Consider the following 16,739-nt stretch of genomic DNA (forward strand, 5'->3'; position numbering starts at 1 on the left):
AGGCTGAGAGGAAAGAGTCTGAAATCCTTTAAATGTCACATAAGCCTCCATAGAGAGTGATTCAAGAGGAGTGAAAGTCCATATGTCTGTGGCGGGGAGGGTTGGTCGAACTTTGAAAGTTGACTCGGTTGGCATAGATTCCCAGTAAACATCCGGTGGAGTTTAAAGCACACCCCAAATCGCAACAACACCTGTTAGCATTATAACCCTCCGGGGGAACCCCAACCTCTGTTATGAGGCAAGATGGGGAGAGTGAGGTCAAAGTGCAATGGAAAGCTACCTCTGCTAGCCTCTATAGGGAGCAATTACTCTACCTAGGAAGGAAGCAGCCAAAGTGTGAGTAAAAGCATGTAATTCAGTGTTACAGGGTCACGCTCTTTCAAGGTTTTTTTATTTGCTATATATTATGCTTTTTCCTGGTGTATTTAGATCAACTATTGAAAAATCAACAAAGGTCCACTGTGTCCAGCATCTAATGAAGCTGAAGCATTCCTAAGCCTTTTCCCCCCTCTTAAAGGAGTCAAACTTCTTGTTCCTCCAGGGAATTCAAGGAGACTCTGGATTTCCTGGTTCACCTGGACCCAAAGGTGTCAGTGTGAGTAGAATCTTCAGTAAAATATTTATACTGTACATATAAGCCTGATTCATCAATAATTTTCATAGGCACGCCTTTGGTTTTTCTAAAGCTTCTTTGGGTGTTACTGTATGTCTGTGTTGTGCTATGTTAGGGGGAGAAAGGTTTGAAAGGAGATAAAGGATCAGCAGGATTAAGGGTAAGTATTATTACATGAATTATATTTGATTCAAATGATCACTAAGTATCAGAGGTCATCACAAGCATGACTGGTTAAAGAAATCAAATATAAATGCATGTAAAGAGTTGAGAATAGAAAGCACTGCCAGGTTTGGTTAACCCAGAGACTGAGAAAACAGCAGAGGCGGACACGCCTAGCGGAAATGTACAATTGTGTACTGTATGCCAATACCAAGAAGTAATCTCATTTTCACTGGTGACAGATTCTTCCTATTTAATGGTTCAGTCAGTGATTCTGGGAAGGCCTAAATACCTTCGTCCCATAGGATTCTGGGAAGGCCTAAAGACCTTCATCCCATAGGATTCTGCCCTGGAGGGGAATAATGGTTTAAGCAGATGTGGACTGGCTTCCTTGATGCGCTTTCCACACGTCCTGTCCTGGGGCATGATGAGGCAGATATTAAATATGCTACATGTTTAGGACTAGCTACCTACCTGTGGTAGTGCTTAAACCTCCGCTCAACTTTAGATGCTTCTTGATCTTTAGGCTGTCACTGCTAGTGACAACAATTGACCAAGATGTGTGACGTCTATCATCATTTTAAGGGTGTAGTGCACAAAATAACGTAGTGTGTCCCCCAACATACTGGACTTCATGAAATGTGTTAAGTGATGGCTGTGGGCTGTGTTTGTTATTGGACTTTTTGGATACAGATTGTCCCTGGCTTCGGGTGATGATGTGAAAAAACAGGAGTTTTGCTGGGAAGTGTAAAGATATGTCTGGGGTAAAATCAGAATGATGTGCAGACAACAAGAGTATGAGATGATTCACATGACTAACTGGCAACGACAATGAAACATGCTACCTACGTATGGGTATTCTGGGAAATGTCAGTAGATTCACTGCTTTTCCAGACATCCTGGTTGGAGTATAAGTATGTTCTTCTTATTACCTTCGATTCAGCAAATCCTCCAAACGGATTTTGGGAAAACCACAAATGCACCAGGAATTTTGCAGGACTACATTTCATATCACATGCATAAAATGAGTGACTGTTTCAACATTGTTTGTTGACATTCGTGTCTGTCGTGTAGACAGAATGTCTTTGCATGTCCTCTATAGTCAAGGCTGTCAGCACAAGCGGAAAATGATGAACAGTATACTGTACAGCAAATAGATTTACCTTATGACTTCTCGTCATCAACCCTGATCGAAGCCATGCACTGTAGCAGATTTGAAAAACAGCGTCGAGTAGCAGGTTCTGAAGTCTTAACAGTGGGGTTCAGTAGACACACCATCATGATGATAATGATGATGATGATGGTTGTGTTTTCGGTCGTTCTGAGCTGTCATGTAATAGCAGTCATTCAGCCAGACAGTCAGTCATTCTGTTTACAGAGAACAGAACCATGTGGAGAATTGTTATCAGACAGAGGACAGAAGTATTGATTTGGAAATCCTGAAGACGCTTTCTATTTTGCATTGAAAATTGTTCATTGCATCTTAGGGCGAAACGGGCATTGCTGGATTCCCTGGAAAACCTGGTGTTCCTGGAAAAGATGTGAGTTGTCAACTTTGAATGTTTTTCAGTAGAATAAATATGTTTACAAAAGAGGAAGATGTGGGTGTTTATTTCACTAGTGGTCTCAGTTATGAACTTCCTGTCCAGGGTTTGACAGGAACGATGGGGGCACCTGGTCCAGGAGGAGTGAAAGGGGATAAGGTATGGTCTCCTCTCTATCAAACATCGTAATACAAAACACAAGATCAACACAAAATCAACATTTCCCCCAGAGATCATTGAAGAACGTTCAACTTGTGGCCTGATCATTAAAGAACGTTCAACTCCGCTACTCTGATATAGATGTATTGCTGTGGCATAGATTGTTTCTTTGATCATTATAATATATAACAGTATAACCACTTATGATGAACATTAACATGTTTGTTTTTTTCTGCCTAAATCATTAGTTAGCATAGTCTCACAAGTTGCTCTGTGTTTTTCCAGACATTCCTCTGTTCTCCACCTCTTTTCCCATCAAAGGCCCACCCCTCTGTCTGTCTTATATGATAGCACACTGGATTCGGCTGTCTGTAATTACTGGATGTGTAAATCTTTATAGGAACACACACACACACACACACACACACACACACACACTTACAATGATCCTTAGTGTTGCCTCAAGCGGTGCATGAAATGTTCATGCAACACACTACATCCCATAAATGATTGTTTCTTTTGTGTCATCTGAAATAATACCCCACGCATTATTTATTAAAGAGCTGACTTCAGTTCCTGTCTGTTTTCACCATGTTGCAGGGAGAGATGGGTCCTGCTGGAATGCCTGGGGATGTGGTATGTCATACTATATCATGTACTGTATGCTTCACTAGCATGGATAGTAAAAACATACTCAAAGTTGATGTGGATTGCGGTTTTTTGTCCTGGATAAATATGTTTTGAGCTAAACATTTTGTTTTTTCACAGGTTCAAAAAGAAGGCTTGAAAGGAGAGGCTGTGAGTACATCAGTGTCTTATTTGTAGCTTGAACTTTTCTGTTCTGTATTTTGTTCTTAGGTCTGAGACCTCAGTACTGTCAAAAGTATTACCAAGTCTTCTTCTGTAATGATAGAGTAAAAATATTAGAACACACAAAGTACAGAGTCTACATTTGGTTGGTACATCATTAGTTTAAAAAGAAAAATTTTTTGCATCGAGCTGAAGGTCCTCCAAACAAATCTCACTTAGGGTCCTGAAAGGCTAGAGATGATTCTTGAGTTAAAGATTTCTCCTGGATTCAAATTTGTGTTGTTGTTGTTCGTTCTCTGTTCCAGGGACCTCCAGGAGCTCCTGGCCCTCAAGGGCCCGTAGGCCCCCCAGGACCTCCTGTAAGATACAAACTTTCTTTGCACACGTTTCTGCATAGTTTGTAAATGACATATAAACTTTTCTACTACAGTAGCTTAATAATCTTACCAGTCAAAGCTAGGTGAACCATTACACACACTTTTCCCCCCAGGGTGGTCCTGGTCAAATTGGTTTACCTGGCGAACCTGGAGAGTTTGGCCAACGGGTAAGACTCCATCATTTATTATGTGTGATTACAGAATTGGCATTAAACGTGGCATTAGCCGTAAGTTCCTCCACATACTCTCAGAATCACAGTTCCACACTTCCACTGCATGCTTCTCAGAGGTGTTTCGTCTGTACCAAAGCACAGTAGTCATAGTTACTTGTTATTGGCAATGCTCAGTAATCTGTATCACAGCAGTAAAAAGCTGTTGGATGCCTCTGTGTTTTCCAGAGGGACTGTTAAAGTTACTTTCTCCCGGAAACAAGGATGGTGCTAAAGGTTTATGATCCATAACATCCCTGTTGAAATATACTAACAAGATATACTGCTATTATGTTCTCATTTAAATGCTTATGATGATATTACAAGTCATTGCTGGGCTCCATAGAAGTCGTCCGTGTGGTCTTTTTTTGCACAACTCCCTGGATATATCAGTCGTGTTCATGAACAACTTAACAGCTGCCTCGCGTGTGGTGCAACCAGATACTGTAATCATATACTGCACCTCACAACTTTCAACAGTCACATTACCCAATTTACTTAGAGTACATTTGAATAATTCACTAGACACTTATCTAATGACTTCCAATGCTTTTTTTCCCCCCCTCACCGTTTTAGACCTGTCAGCAGTTCCACCCCAGGAACACTACATAGGCCATAACAGAGACAGAAAGGAAACAATGAACTTTGCAATGACGAGTGACTAATTGGACTGATTCACACAGTCAGACCTTCTGGCGAAAGCAGTAGGAAGTAACACTAGCTGGAAATGACAAAATGAGCTCTGTCACGGTGGCGTTATGAAGAACGGCCTGGGAATACCATGACGGCCGTGCATTTAAATGCAATGCATGACAGGGCGTTTTTCATGTGAAAATGCTTTGTTTAAAAAAAAAAAAAAAACTCCTTTTAATTGTTCCTCAAATAACCGATCAAATAACCTACCCCTCGAATCAACCCTAAACCGCTCCTCAGACAGAGCCATTCGAAAGGGTTCTTAAGTGAACTTTCAGAGGTTTCCATTTAAGAACCCCTAAAAGATCCTGCAAGGAATACTTTGTTTTTAGAGTGACGGTGAAGCTTTAAAGCCCTGCCTGTCCACAAACCCTGTGAGGTAGATCAATTGGTTAGTTCTGTTCAGGGCATCAGAACAGTCAGTCACAGCTCAACCTTTTTTTCTCCATTACCCGTTTGTCTGTTCTTCCGTGGCTTGAAGCACTTAACTACACCGCCATGTGCTCTAACTGTTAGTTGTCTTTCCGCTGTTGTGGTACGGGGGCCTATAGTCTAAGCCTATGAACTGTCTGCATGTGTCTGTGTGTATCTGGAGGACGTGAAGCCACTGAGGGATACCTGCTGTTTTAATGGTACTGGCGTGGCCGGTATGGCTGATAGCACTGGTCAGATCAACCAGACGTGTAGCGGACCTTTCCTGGCTCCTTGTCCGCACCGCAGCCGTCGTCAGTCAACTGACTCGCCTCAAAGAATTGTCCGCCCACCCAGATTGTATGTCCTATCAGTCACAGAGGTTGGACTGAGGTGAACCAGGATGCAGTGCGTTAAACTGTCCTGCAGGTGGCAGCATATCACTTGGCAGAGGGGTACAGCAGAGGTTTTAGAGACCCACCCCAGTACAGTGTACAGTAATTCCACTTTATGCCATGAAAGACAATGACCAAAGCAATTATCCATAATTTTCTACAATAAATACGTTAGTTAATCATTTTTGTGAAATTAGATATTTGGCCTATAAGTGAGAAAGATACATGGTTTCACTTGGGAAGTTTCCTTGAAAATTTATTTTTTCCAAGGAGATTACTTTTGCATTCTTTTCATCCTATGTTTTGGTTCAATGCTGGGTTTTACTTGGAATGGTTCCACCTGCAAGCATTGGAATGTATATATTTTGTCTTGGCGGTGTTTCATGTTTAACAAAAAATTACAAGAAGGAAATTCTGGAAACAATCTTACTGACGTGATTTTTATTTTTACCTTTATTTATTTTTTAACTTAAAATTTGAATTGTTATATTGTATATATTTTCTCTCTTTTCTTTTCTTGTTTTTTTCTCTTACATTGTAATATACAGTATATGTATGACCATATTAGAAATAAATTAACATTGTGTACTCTACCAAAATGCTCCCACCCATATTCTGTGCATATCTCCTAGCAACCTACAGTGGGGAGTACAAGTACTTGATACACTTTCCCACTTACAAAGCATGTAGAATTATTATCATAGGTACTCTTCAACTGTGAGTGACGGAATCAAAAATAAAAATCCAGAAAATCACATTGTATGATTTTTAAGTAATTAATTTGCATTTTATTGTATGACATAAGTATTTGATACATCAGAAAAGCAGAACTCAATATTTGGTACAGAAACCTTTGTTTGCAATTACAGAGATCATACGTTTCCTGTAGTTGTTGATCAGGTTTGCACACACTGCAGCAGGGATTTTGGCCCCCTCCTCCATACAGACCTTCTCCGGATCCTTCAGGTTTCAGGGCTGTCGCTGGGCAATACAAACTTTCATCTCCCTCCAAAGATTTTCTATTGGGTTCGGGTCTGGAGACTGGCTAGGCCACTCCAGGACCTTGAGATGCTTCTTATTGAGCCACTCCTTAGTTGCCCTGGCTGTGTGGTTCGGGTCGTTGTCATGCTGGAAGACCCATCCACGACCCATTTTCAATGCTCTTACTGAGGGAAGGAGGTTGTTGGCCAAGATCTCGCGATACTTGGCCCCATCCATCCTCCCCTCAATACGATGCAGTCGTCCTGTCCCCTTTGCAGAAAAGCATCCCCAAAGAATGATGTTTACACCTCCATGCTTCACGGTTGGGATGGTGTTCTTGGGGTTGTACTCATCCTTCGTTTTCCTCCAAACACGGCGAGTGGAGTTTAGACCAAAAACCTCTATTTTTGCCTCATCAGACTACATGACCTTCTCCCATTCCTCCTCTGGATCATCCAGATGGTCATTGGCAAACTTCAGATGGGCCTGGACATGCGCTGGCTTGAGCAGGGGGACCGTGCGTGTGCTGCAGGATTTTAATCCATGACAGCGTAGTGTGTTACTAAGGGTTTTCTTTGAGACTGTGGTCCCAGCTCTCTTCAGGTCATTGACCAGGTCCTGCCGTGTAGTTCTGGGATGATCCCTCACCTTCCTCATGATCATTGATGCCCCACGAGGTGAGATCTTGCATTGAGCCCCAGACCGAGGGAGACTGACCGTCAACTTGAACCTCTTCCATTTTCTAATAATTGCGCTTGTTGCCTTCTCACCAAGCTGTTAGCCTATTGTCCTGTAGCCCATCCCAGCCTTGGGCATGTCTACCATTTTATCCCTGATGTCCTTACACAGCTCTCTGGTCTTGGCCATTGTGGAGTGGTTGGAGTCTGTTTGATTGAGTGTATGGACAGGCGCCTTTTATACAGGTAACGAGTTCAAACAGGTGCAGTTAATACAGGTAATGAGTGGAGAACAGGAGTGCTTCTTAAAGTAAAACTAACAGGTCTGTGAGAGCCGGAATTCTTACTGGTTGGTAGGTGATCAAATACAATAAAATGCAAATTAATTATTTAAAAATCATACAATGTGATTTTCTGGATTTTTGTTTTAGATTCCGTCTCTCACAGTTGAAGTGTACCTATGATAAAAATTACAGACTTCTACATTATTTGTAAGTAGGAAAACCTGCAAAATCGGCAGTGTATCAAATACTTCTCCCCACTGTATATCTGTCATCAAAGTTGAAAGTTAAGAACCCAGAACTGTTTGTCCCCGTTGAGAAACGATGCAAAGAAAATCTGTGACAGTGTTTGAAATGATCAAAACAACTGCAGGCAACTGCTGATTAACTGATCAACAAATGACCTTGCATCATAATAACTCAGAATTCGTAGTTCTTTCCGTCAGTCACTATTTATGTGTGACCCATGAGACACCGAGTTTGAATTTTGATCCTCTCAAATATTGCCCCCAACTTTTTAAAATGAGGCTATAAAATGAACTGCTTTTTAAAGTTTGTATCTTTCTTTTAAAGGGCAAAAAAGGTGAAAGTGGATTACCTGGTGTTGATGGGTTGCCAGGACCACCAGTAAGAATACCTACAGTTTTATTTCAGAGTGCTATACAGTCCATTGCTGGGGAGGTAGTCTTAACTGGGTTTTTCAGTATCAGATCATTTCAAAGATGCATTCCATAATACATCACTGAGGTTGTTGACAGTCTATATGGATGATACTGTTAAACTGCACATTATCAAAGTGAATCAGTTAAAACAGGACACTGAATGTTTAGTAGAAAAGAGTCCACAGTTAAAACCCGGAGGCCATTAGACATCAGCACATACACGCCAACTGACGTTCAGCCACATACACCACAGTAGATGAACTTTACAGTCCTACTGATCAAAACTAACATGTACATGTCTGATTGTTATTATACACAGTGCATATACCTTTCATGTTTACAGTCCACTCATGGGTGAAGCCATAGGAAGTACCTAACTTGAGATGTTCAAAATGGATTCTAACAATACTGGATCTGTTTATAGGGTCCTCAAGGCCCTCCTGGATTACAAGGATCCCAGGGACATACCGGACCCCCCGTGAGTTTGAATCTGCCCAAAATATTTTTTTGTAAATTTATTTTACTTTCTATCAGCTTTCACCACAAAAAGGACATGGAATTATTTGGAAATGCCATATTTGATCTGTTTTATCTGCTAAGGGGCTACCTGGTGAGATTGGATTTTCTGGAAAACCTGGAGAACCAGGCAAACCTGTAAGTTTACTGTTCATTTGTCCCAATTCCAGTGCATGTTACATGTTGGAGATATTCTGATGTGATGTGACATTGAGTTGTCCAAGACTTAAGCCTACATCATATTTATTGTTGAAAGGGTTTACCTGGAAATGATGGGCTGGACGGAGTTCCAGGAAATGATGGAACCAAGGTCAGTATAAGATACTAGTGATTACTATTTCAAAGCCAATTGAACAATTCATGGTTTTATTCCTGACAGTTACAGTACCAAAAGATCTTGCATTCTATAATCAGAGGAAAGTGTGCCGGCATTATAACTTTACTGACCATTCAGGTGCCATACAATGCTGTTGTAAAAAGAATATTGTCAAATAGTGATGTCACAGTCAACCCTTGTCTAAACCTATATTTATCAAGCTGGGTTTTTCATGAATCTCTGTAGGGGCCAAGAGGAGAACCTGGAGTGGATGGCTTCCCTGGTAAACCAGGTCCTAAGGTACACTGTAATGTTTACATGGTGTGGGAAAAGGTGACTTATGAAATGTCCATATGACTTAAGCTACTGGGACATTTGAATGGGACATGGACTGGTGCCGTGCAACTCAATCAATGGCGTTGTGTTTCAATTCATGGAGTTGGTAACAACCTTATCAGTGTGCGTTTCCAGAATTAACCATATCTTATTGCGCTTGGATCTTTATAGGTCAAGGTCTGAATGCTAATTTATGAACTTCAAGGTGTTACAGAAATCTTAATCCTATCGGTGTCCTAGACATTGTTAAAGATATTCGATCAGTGACTCTGGTATGAAACCATTGTTCAGTAGGTGATGCTGTTCTGATGTCATGATGACTGAACGTGTTCCTTCTAGGGTGATGAAGGCCCACCTGGGCCAAGAGGACCTCCAGGAGAGAGGGTGAGTGGCTAATATACCTGTCAATCACAGAAATCATTTTATTCAAATAATGCTTTTCTTTCACCTGAAACCATTCTATGCCTGCAAGTGGGGCCCTTTTATCACCGAAAATCATTATATGAAAAATGAAATTAATTAGTACTTGGTTATTACCTGAGATCTTTTTGTTCATTCAATTAATACCTGTTTATCATCAGAAATGATAATTTTCTGACAAACATTAGCAGTCACCCAGAATCATTCTACCCATTTAAAGTATACGTCACCCAAAATCATTCTATTCATTAAAAATATCTGTCTATTACCTGAAATCATTATTTGCTATGCAAATCAATCAATCAATTGTATTTATAAAGCCCGTTTTACATCAGCAGTTGTCACAAAGTGCATCAACCACTTACATCTTTGTTACAGGGACAAGAGGGTTTAACCGGACCACCAGGTGCTGTTGGACCAATGGGAGAGAAAGGAGGACAGGTGATTTTGATCTCACTGCCATAGATAAAGCCACAAAGCTGAATGTGAATTTTCCAGTAGCAGTTGGCATCTAAATCTCTGTGTTCCCTTATCTTCATGTCGTGTTTTTCCTTTTTTAGGGTGACCGGGGAAAGGATGGGTCTCTCGGGCCAAAGGGAGACAAGGGTGACAGGGTATGCCAGATATGACCGATTCACACTTGTATCAGCAGTAACACATGTTGTATGTCACAACATCCTTTAAAGGCCTAGTCTGTTAGTAGAATGGGTTTCTGACAGGAAAACACCGACACGATTCTTGCTTGTTACACTGTTTTGTTTTGAAGAGGAATTTGAATAAGCGAATGCTTATTAGCATGAAAGCAATTTTAGAGGCATTCAAGATATTTACTGCTTGTAGGTCCCTCAGAGTGTATTAGTCACAGAGACTTCCTCTCCCCTTTGCCTAATTAACTACAACCATGCGACTAAATGTCTGTATTTTATAAAAATTTTCAGATTTTCCAGAAATCCTGTTTTGTTATCACAAGTGAAAGAAATGAGAAAATCACCAACAAGGATTTCTGGAAAATCTGGGAATTATGTAGAAAGGTCATTTACACTGACTGTCTTGCCTCAGGGTGACATGGGACCCAAAGGATCTCCAGGAATACCAGGAAATGTAAGTTTGAATGGAGCAAATGATCAAAATAACCCACTGTTATACTTAACACCTCCGGTCAAGAACACAAGGTATTATATGAAATTGTACATCTGTGAAATGAAACGGATTGTTGTCGTGCTCATGTTAAAGCATCCATGTACACTTCAATCAACAACATCCTGAATTGAAACATGTCATTTGAGGATATTTGTGTCGTGTTCTCCTCCCAGGTGGCCAATATCATTCCTGAGCCCGGTGAGCCTGTGAGTACTGTCAAATGTTTTCTAGAAGTTTCTCCGGTATCAAAGCATGTCCAGCATTTTTAAAGGGCTTTTAAAAACGACATTGGCTGCATGTCATCTGTAAAAACCTGAAGTATTAAAATGTATGACTGGCAGTGAGAAATGTGAAGAGCCAAATAAATGTGCTGAAGCTTCAGGATCTTTTGTCCTGGCGGAGATAAGGGTCAAATCGACAGATGGTGTGGCCTGTCATAGAAACGCTACATATATTACTGTGCAGCAATGTTTGACCTTTTGAACATGCATTTACTCTTTTTCTTTCTCTTTAGGGAGTTCCAGGAGAGAAAGGAGAAAGGGGAGAGCAGGGAAAATCAGGAGAAGTTGTAAGTTATAAAATGGGCCTCTGACCATTTCACATCAGAGCATTTTGGGGGGGTTCAGCAATACTCCATACATTCCACTAGATGTCAGAAGAGGTAAGAAAAGGTGAAACTGACATTAACTAGAATATACAGTAAGGTGCACTATGTTTTATGCTACATTTTCTCTCGATTGCTTGAGCACATTTGTCCAACCAAAATTAACTTATTCAAACCAGTTAATTTGCAGGCCAAACCTGAAACATTGTCAGACAAAATGACACATTTTCTTTGCAAAATGCAAAGCAATAAATACACTTCACAAAATTGACTACTTGCATAAAATGTACAACACGTATTCCCATGAAAAGCTATTTAAATCAATCATTACACAATGGCCCAAAAAACTGTCAATCTACACTAACCTATTTAACCCTCTTTTATATGTCTGTGCCATTTGTTGACCCTACCATGAAAGGCAAGTGAACATATCACAGTGTGGGCTGTGTTCTTTTTTCACTAAGATTTACCAAAGATGACCAGTGCAGAAGAATGCCACTGATGAGCATGACAATTGAGAAACAAAAATGTTTGAACTTTTTCTGTTTTGTTCATTGCAAATCAATAATGCAGAAAATGTGATGTCAAAACAAATGTATACATGCATTGTACGGTATACACTGTATATGTACATTTTACATACTCTATACAGTGTTATAGCATTGTAATGTAACTATTGTAATTCTTTGTATTCTTTCTATTAATGCCACAGTTTATATGCTAATTTCTGTACGAAGCGGGTTCACATTCAAAGGACCAAATGCTTTAATCTTGTTTGAGATTATCTACATTTTGCGTTTTTTGAGGAGTTGTGTTTACTCTGTGTGCATTCTGTGCAAAAGCAATGATAAATTATTTACTGTTTTGCAGAAATAAATATTGTCCTAACTTGGTTATGATGGCGATCAACTGGACTGCAGTTTCATTGAAGGGCTTTTAGAAAAACTGTAAAAATGACATTATCCCTGGGTTGTTTGTTTGGTTTTGGAGGAATCACACTTATGAAAGAGTTTGATGTTGAATGTGGTTCTAGGGATGTTACTAACCTTTGTGTTTCCTGAAGGGTCAACGAGGACTTCCTGGGGAACAAGGCTTAAGGGGACCACCTGGACCGCAAGTAAACAATTCACTCAATAATACTATCACACTTCATTAATAATGGACACATTATTAATAGTAAAATTGACATACTGTAAAGTTTGGCCATTAGAAAAATTCACATTTTGTCTTCAGCCTATGTCAATTATGACTCACAGGTGTGTTTGTTATCCTCTCGAATTCAGGGCCCAAAGGGAGACACTGGCCCTACAGGAGAGATGGGCAGACAGGGAGACCCGGTTAGTTCTGAGTGGTCCTAACTGCTGTGTAGAAGTTGTGTGACATATCTGATAATGCTGTGACGTATCTGATAATGCTGTGACGTATCTGATAATGCTGTGACGTATCTGATAATGCTGTGACGTATCTGATAATGCTGTGACGTATCTGATAATCCTCTGACATATCTGATAATGCTGTGACATTTAGCAGTTGAGAATGACATGTGTTTGTCTCTCAGGGTCCTCCGGGACTGCAGGGTACCCAGGGTGCCCGTGGACTGCCTGGCACCGTGGTACGTATTTGCAGAAAAGACAAGTTGAGGATATTATCAAAATATTGAATTCAGGTGTTGTCATTCAAGGACATGGCTAATCCGTTATCATTGGCACACTGAATGTCTCTCTGCATTTATATAGGGCCTCCCTGGTACTATTGGACCACCTGGAGTACCTGGACAAACAGGCGAGCGGGTCAGTATAACTGTATAATCGCGAAATAATATGATATGTAATTACTGGTCCAACTATGGTATTATCGATGATAATATTTAATTTCTTATCCTAATATCTTATTATTGATGATACTATTTAATTACTAGTGCTAATATGTTATTATTGATGATACTATGTAATTACTGATCCTAATATGTTATTATTGATGATTATATGTCATTACTGGTCCTGATATGTTATTATTGGTGATAATATGTAATTACTGGTCCTAATATGTTATTATTGATGATATTTATTTACTGGTCCTAATATGTTATTATTGATGATAACATGTAATTACCGGTCCTAATATGTTATTATTGATGATAATATGGTTTAATCAATGTTAATTTGTCATCAGGAATACTACTATGTTAATATCGATGCTAAATGTCTTAATAATTTTTTCATCAAGGCTAATGTGTTCTTATCAATGCTACTGTGTTGTTATTGATGCTAAGGTATTACTTTGCTCATTCCTTTGATGGTGATCGGTTCTAGGGTGAAGTAGGGAAGGATGGTCGTCCAGGCCCCCCGGGTCCCCCCGGAGAAGCAGGCATTCAAGGTCTACCTGGCCTACCAGGAAAGGGCAGGGATGGCCAGAAGGTAAGACACAGAAGCACTCGTGCCTATAGAAGGCATTTAAAGCCTATTGTTAAAGTCAATGAGATTTCTTGTCCATGTGATCACTGTAACCAGGATCTAGAGTTTTTCCTGATAAGCTGGCATCCGTGTTTGATTTGGCACACTGATAAATGAGCCCTAGGCTTTCCAATGAAGCACCACTCACATTGTGTCCATGTGTTGGCTGCACATGTGCAAGCCATCCCGTTCATTTAAATATGACCATATTACAACATGACTAGACATGCTTATGCTACACAACCCCCAACACACACCGCTTTGACGGTGAATTCACCTGACTAGGCATGTTTGTTCGTTCGGCGAGGCGCGTTTACTAGATTTCCACAGACGTATGGTAATGGCGCTGATGAAGCAGAACACATAGCCGCTTTAAGCATCCCGGCGTTAAAACTACTGAAGGAACTCTGCAGGGATGTGTACAGGTGCTGCTGGCTGCAACTTTTTTACTACGGTCAGATGCTGTGCTAGGTAGCACATGTGACGTTACCCTCAGGACTACAGTACAGTTTGTTCATGCTAGAAAAACATTGTCTGTTTCTGATAAACGAATGCTAAATCATCCACTTTGAGAAGTGTAACGTGTGATGTCCTATTGTAGGGTGACACCGGACAGCAAGGAATACAAGGACCGCCTGGGCAGAAGGTGACGTCATCTTAAAGTTCTGTTTGGGGGAGCAGGGTTTGGGCTTGAGGGGTAGGGGGAAACATCAAAGCCATGGGAATTGTTTGGTATGCACAAGCACTGTTCTATTCTCCCTGGTGTTTTTTTCTTCCTGGCTTAGGAAGAAAACAATGAGTGTTGCTTACACAAAAGCAATTTTATGTGACCGTAATACTGTGACCAGCACACTGATTCAACCGCAACTTTTTTGTGGAGCAGGAGATTGGGAGAGAGAGAGAGAATGTGGGGGAGAGAGAACAGAAAGACTGATTAATTGAGGCTAGTGTAAAGCAGAGGCCCTGCGTGGACATCCTGCTGATTCCATCGATGCAGTTGTTAAACCATGCTGACCTTTGCGGTGCTCACACTGAATGCTAAAGCAGCCATTTCTGATTGGATTCTTGTACTGTCCATCTCACCATGCAGAACACAATAGCCGCAGTCGTTCGGGACGGAATTGAGCACCACAGGACATTCACATCATTCGAGGGGCATTGGCTATTGCATTAACAGTTGCTGTCTTGTTGGATATTAACCAAGGTTCTGACTGTGTCTTCCAGGGCCAAACCGGACCTCCGGGACTTCAGGGGCTTCCAGGGGACAGGGGGTCTCCAGGAGAGGGCACAGTTGGACCCCCGGTATGGACAACCATTGCACAGATGGACACACACAGCCACGCAATGATGATGTATTTCAAAATGTCTGAGGTCATTCTTGTCTTTTGCAGGGACCCCCAGGACCTACTGGTGCAGTCGGTCCGCCGGTAAATGCATTTTACCAGCTCAGCCTCAGTAAATGTGAAAACATAGATTGAGTTTGTGTTCAAACGCAAGTTCAACTGATTGTTGTTTGATTCCTGGTTCAGGGCACGAGAGGTCTGCAAGGCGTTGCTGGTTCTCCCGGGCCGGCGGGACATAACGGCATACCAGGACGACCAGGGGATAAAGGGTCCCCAGGAGAGCCAGTATGTTAAAATATTCATTTCAGCAGCAGTATGACCCATCCATGGGAATCGAACCCACAGCGCTGACAGTGCCTGGCTGTGGGAATGTCCCAAAAACAGAGCAAACCTGAGAGAACCCACTTCCTTTGTCACTGCACAGACATACAGGATTGGCAAAGTCTGTGGTTGTAATCAAATGCATGATGTGACCATCAATGTGACTATGTTAACTAATTTATTGACCTTTGTACACTTATGGACCAAACTAACATACACCTTCTTTTTCAGGGAGCACCAGCAGACTTGTCTGATTTGAATCTGAAGGTACAGAGGCGAGCACCATTACAACAGTAACATTACCACCATCTAGTTCAGTGATATTTCCTGAGGCTGACAGATAATTGAAAGACTAGTGTTTTTCCTTGTCCTTCAGGACGTGTGTTCGGAATGCCCAGCTGGACCCCCCGGACAGACCGGTCTGCCAGGGACACCAGGAGAGAAGGGGCCAACAGGACCTCCAGGGAAAAATGGACAGGATGGGTACCAAGTAAGGGAAAAGTTACAGGACAATGATATCCCATCTATCCCATGATACATGTAGCCATTACTAGGAGATACAGTAAACAAGCTAAAATATGATAAACGCGATCAAATCCATACTGCGTCTTCTTGCTCAAAGTACTGCAAAGCTCCTCACAGAAGGACAATGCGCATCAAACAGAGAAGTGGAAGGAGCTTCCCATATCCTTCACAAGGTTTTAGACTGACCTGGCGTGGGAGGAAACAGCCTTTCTCTTTCAGCATCGTTAGGCTTCCTGTCCTCTGGAAGGATACAGTGATTGATTAGGACCTGGAGACATGAATGCTGATGGTATTTTTAGAGAGCTGGAGATGAGGAAAAGCAGAGATGGTGAGTGGTTGAGCGGGGGAAGCACAGCGGGTCAGAGCAAGGGAGAGATACCGGAGCTGACAGAGGCATGTAAAGAGACAGCCTTCAGTGGTCCAGCGAAGCACACTGATGATGTGTCTGGTATGTTTTCTTTGCAGGGCCCGGCAGGCCAGCCTGGGCCTCCTGGACCCGCGGGACCCAGTGGAGAAAAGGCAAGTCCTCGTCTACATCATCGACATATAAGACACCGTAAACTGAGTAACATCCTAAAAACCTTCCGTGGTTTGTTTATTATGTCACCTGCCACGTAAAAGTCATATAAGTCATTGACGTTTGTTTTTTATGTGTTATTTGTACCCTAGGGTGTAAAAGGCGATAGAGGACCCCAAGGGGGACCTGGAGAAAAAGGTGAAAACGGGCACCCTGGACCGCCTGGCCGTCCCGGAACTGCTGGCGTCATGGGTAATCCTGTGAGTACCTGCGG

At 41.5% G+C, this 16,739-nt stretch overlaps 1 protein-coding gene across 3 annotated transcripts in view; it reads left to right on the plus strand.

Moving 5' to 3' along the window:
• Window positions 1-16,739, plus strand: part of col22a1 (collagen, type XXII, alpha 1) — a 47,779-nt gene that overhangs the window by 21,772 nt on the left and 9,268 nt on the right. For 2 of the 3 annotated variants that reach the window (XM_010873587.3, XM_020049985.2), the window contains 32 exons: window positions 542-595; window positions 729-773; window positions 2,263-2,316; window positions 2,425-2,478; window positions 3,079-3,114; window positions 3,247-3,276; window positions 3,594-3,647; window positions 3,779-3,832; window positions 7,886-7,939; window positions 8,399-8,452; window positions 8,575-8,628; window positions 8,747-8,800; window positions 9,053-9,106; window positions 9,482-9,526; window positions 9,941-10,003; window positions 10,123-10,176; window positions 10,622-10,663; window positions 10,876-10,908; window positions 11,217-11,270; window positions 12,370-12,423; window positions 12,590-12,643; window positions 12,865-12,918; window positions 13,043-13,096; window positions 13,619-13,723; window positions 14,361-14,405; window positions 14,984-15,061; window positions 15,151-15,186; window positions 15,289-15,387; window positions 15,655-15,690; window positions 15,800-15,913; window positions 16,414-16,467; window positions 16,618-16,725. In XM_010873587.3, the coding sequence (XP_010871889.2) occupies window positions 542-595; window positions 729-773; window positions 2,263-2,316; window positions 2,425-2,478; window positions 3,079-3,114; window positions 3,247-3,276; window positions 3,594-3,647; window positions 3,779-3,832; window positions 7,886-7,939; window positions 8,399-8,452; window positions 8,575-8,628; window positions 8,747-8,800; window positions 9,053-9,106; window positions 9,482-9,526; window positions 9,941-10,003; window positions 10,123-10,176; window positions 10,622-10,663; window positions 10,876-10,908; window positions 11,217-11,270; window positions 12,370-12,423; window positions 12,590-12,643; window positions 12,865-12,918; window positions 13,043-13,096; window positions 13,619-13,723; window positions 14,361-14,405; window positions 14,984-15,061; window positions 15,151-15,186; window positions 15,289-15,387; window positions 15,655-15,690; window positions 15,800-15,913; window positions 16,414-16,467; window positions 16,618-16,725 (1,833 nt within the window). The remainder of the gene's footprint in view (window positions 1-541; window positions 596-728; window positions 774-2,262; window positions 2,317-2,424; window positions 2,479-3,078; window positions 3,115-3,246; window positions 3,277-3,593; window positions 3,648-3,778; window positions 3,833-7,885; window positions 7,940-8,398; window positions 8,453-8,574; window positions 8,629-8,746; window positions 8,801-9,052; window positions 9,107-9,481; window positions 9,527-9,940; window positions 10,004-10,122; window positions 10,177-10,621; window positions 10,664-10,875; window positions 10,909-11,216; window positions 11,271-12,369; window positions 12,424-12,589; window positions 12,644-12,864; window positions 12,919-13,042; window positions 13,097-13,618; window positions 13,724-14,360; window positions 14,406-14,983; window positions 15,062-15,150; window positions 15,187-15,288; window positions 15,388-15,654; window positions 15,691-15,799; window positions 15,914-16,413; window positions 16,468-16,617; window positions 16,726-16,739) is intronic. The other variant, XM_020049984.2, reaches the window with a different exon arrangement.

Source organism: Esox lucius, chromosome 10, assembly GCF_011004845.1.
Source record: "Esox lucius isolate fEsoLuc1 chromosome 10, fEsoLuc1.pri, whole genome shotgun sequence".
NCBI classification, from domain to species: domain Eukaryota; kingdom Metazoa; phylum Chordata; class Actinopteri; order Esociformes; family Esocidae; genus Esox; species Esox lucius.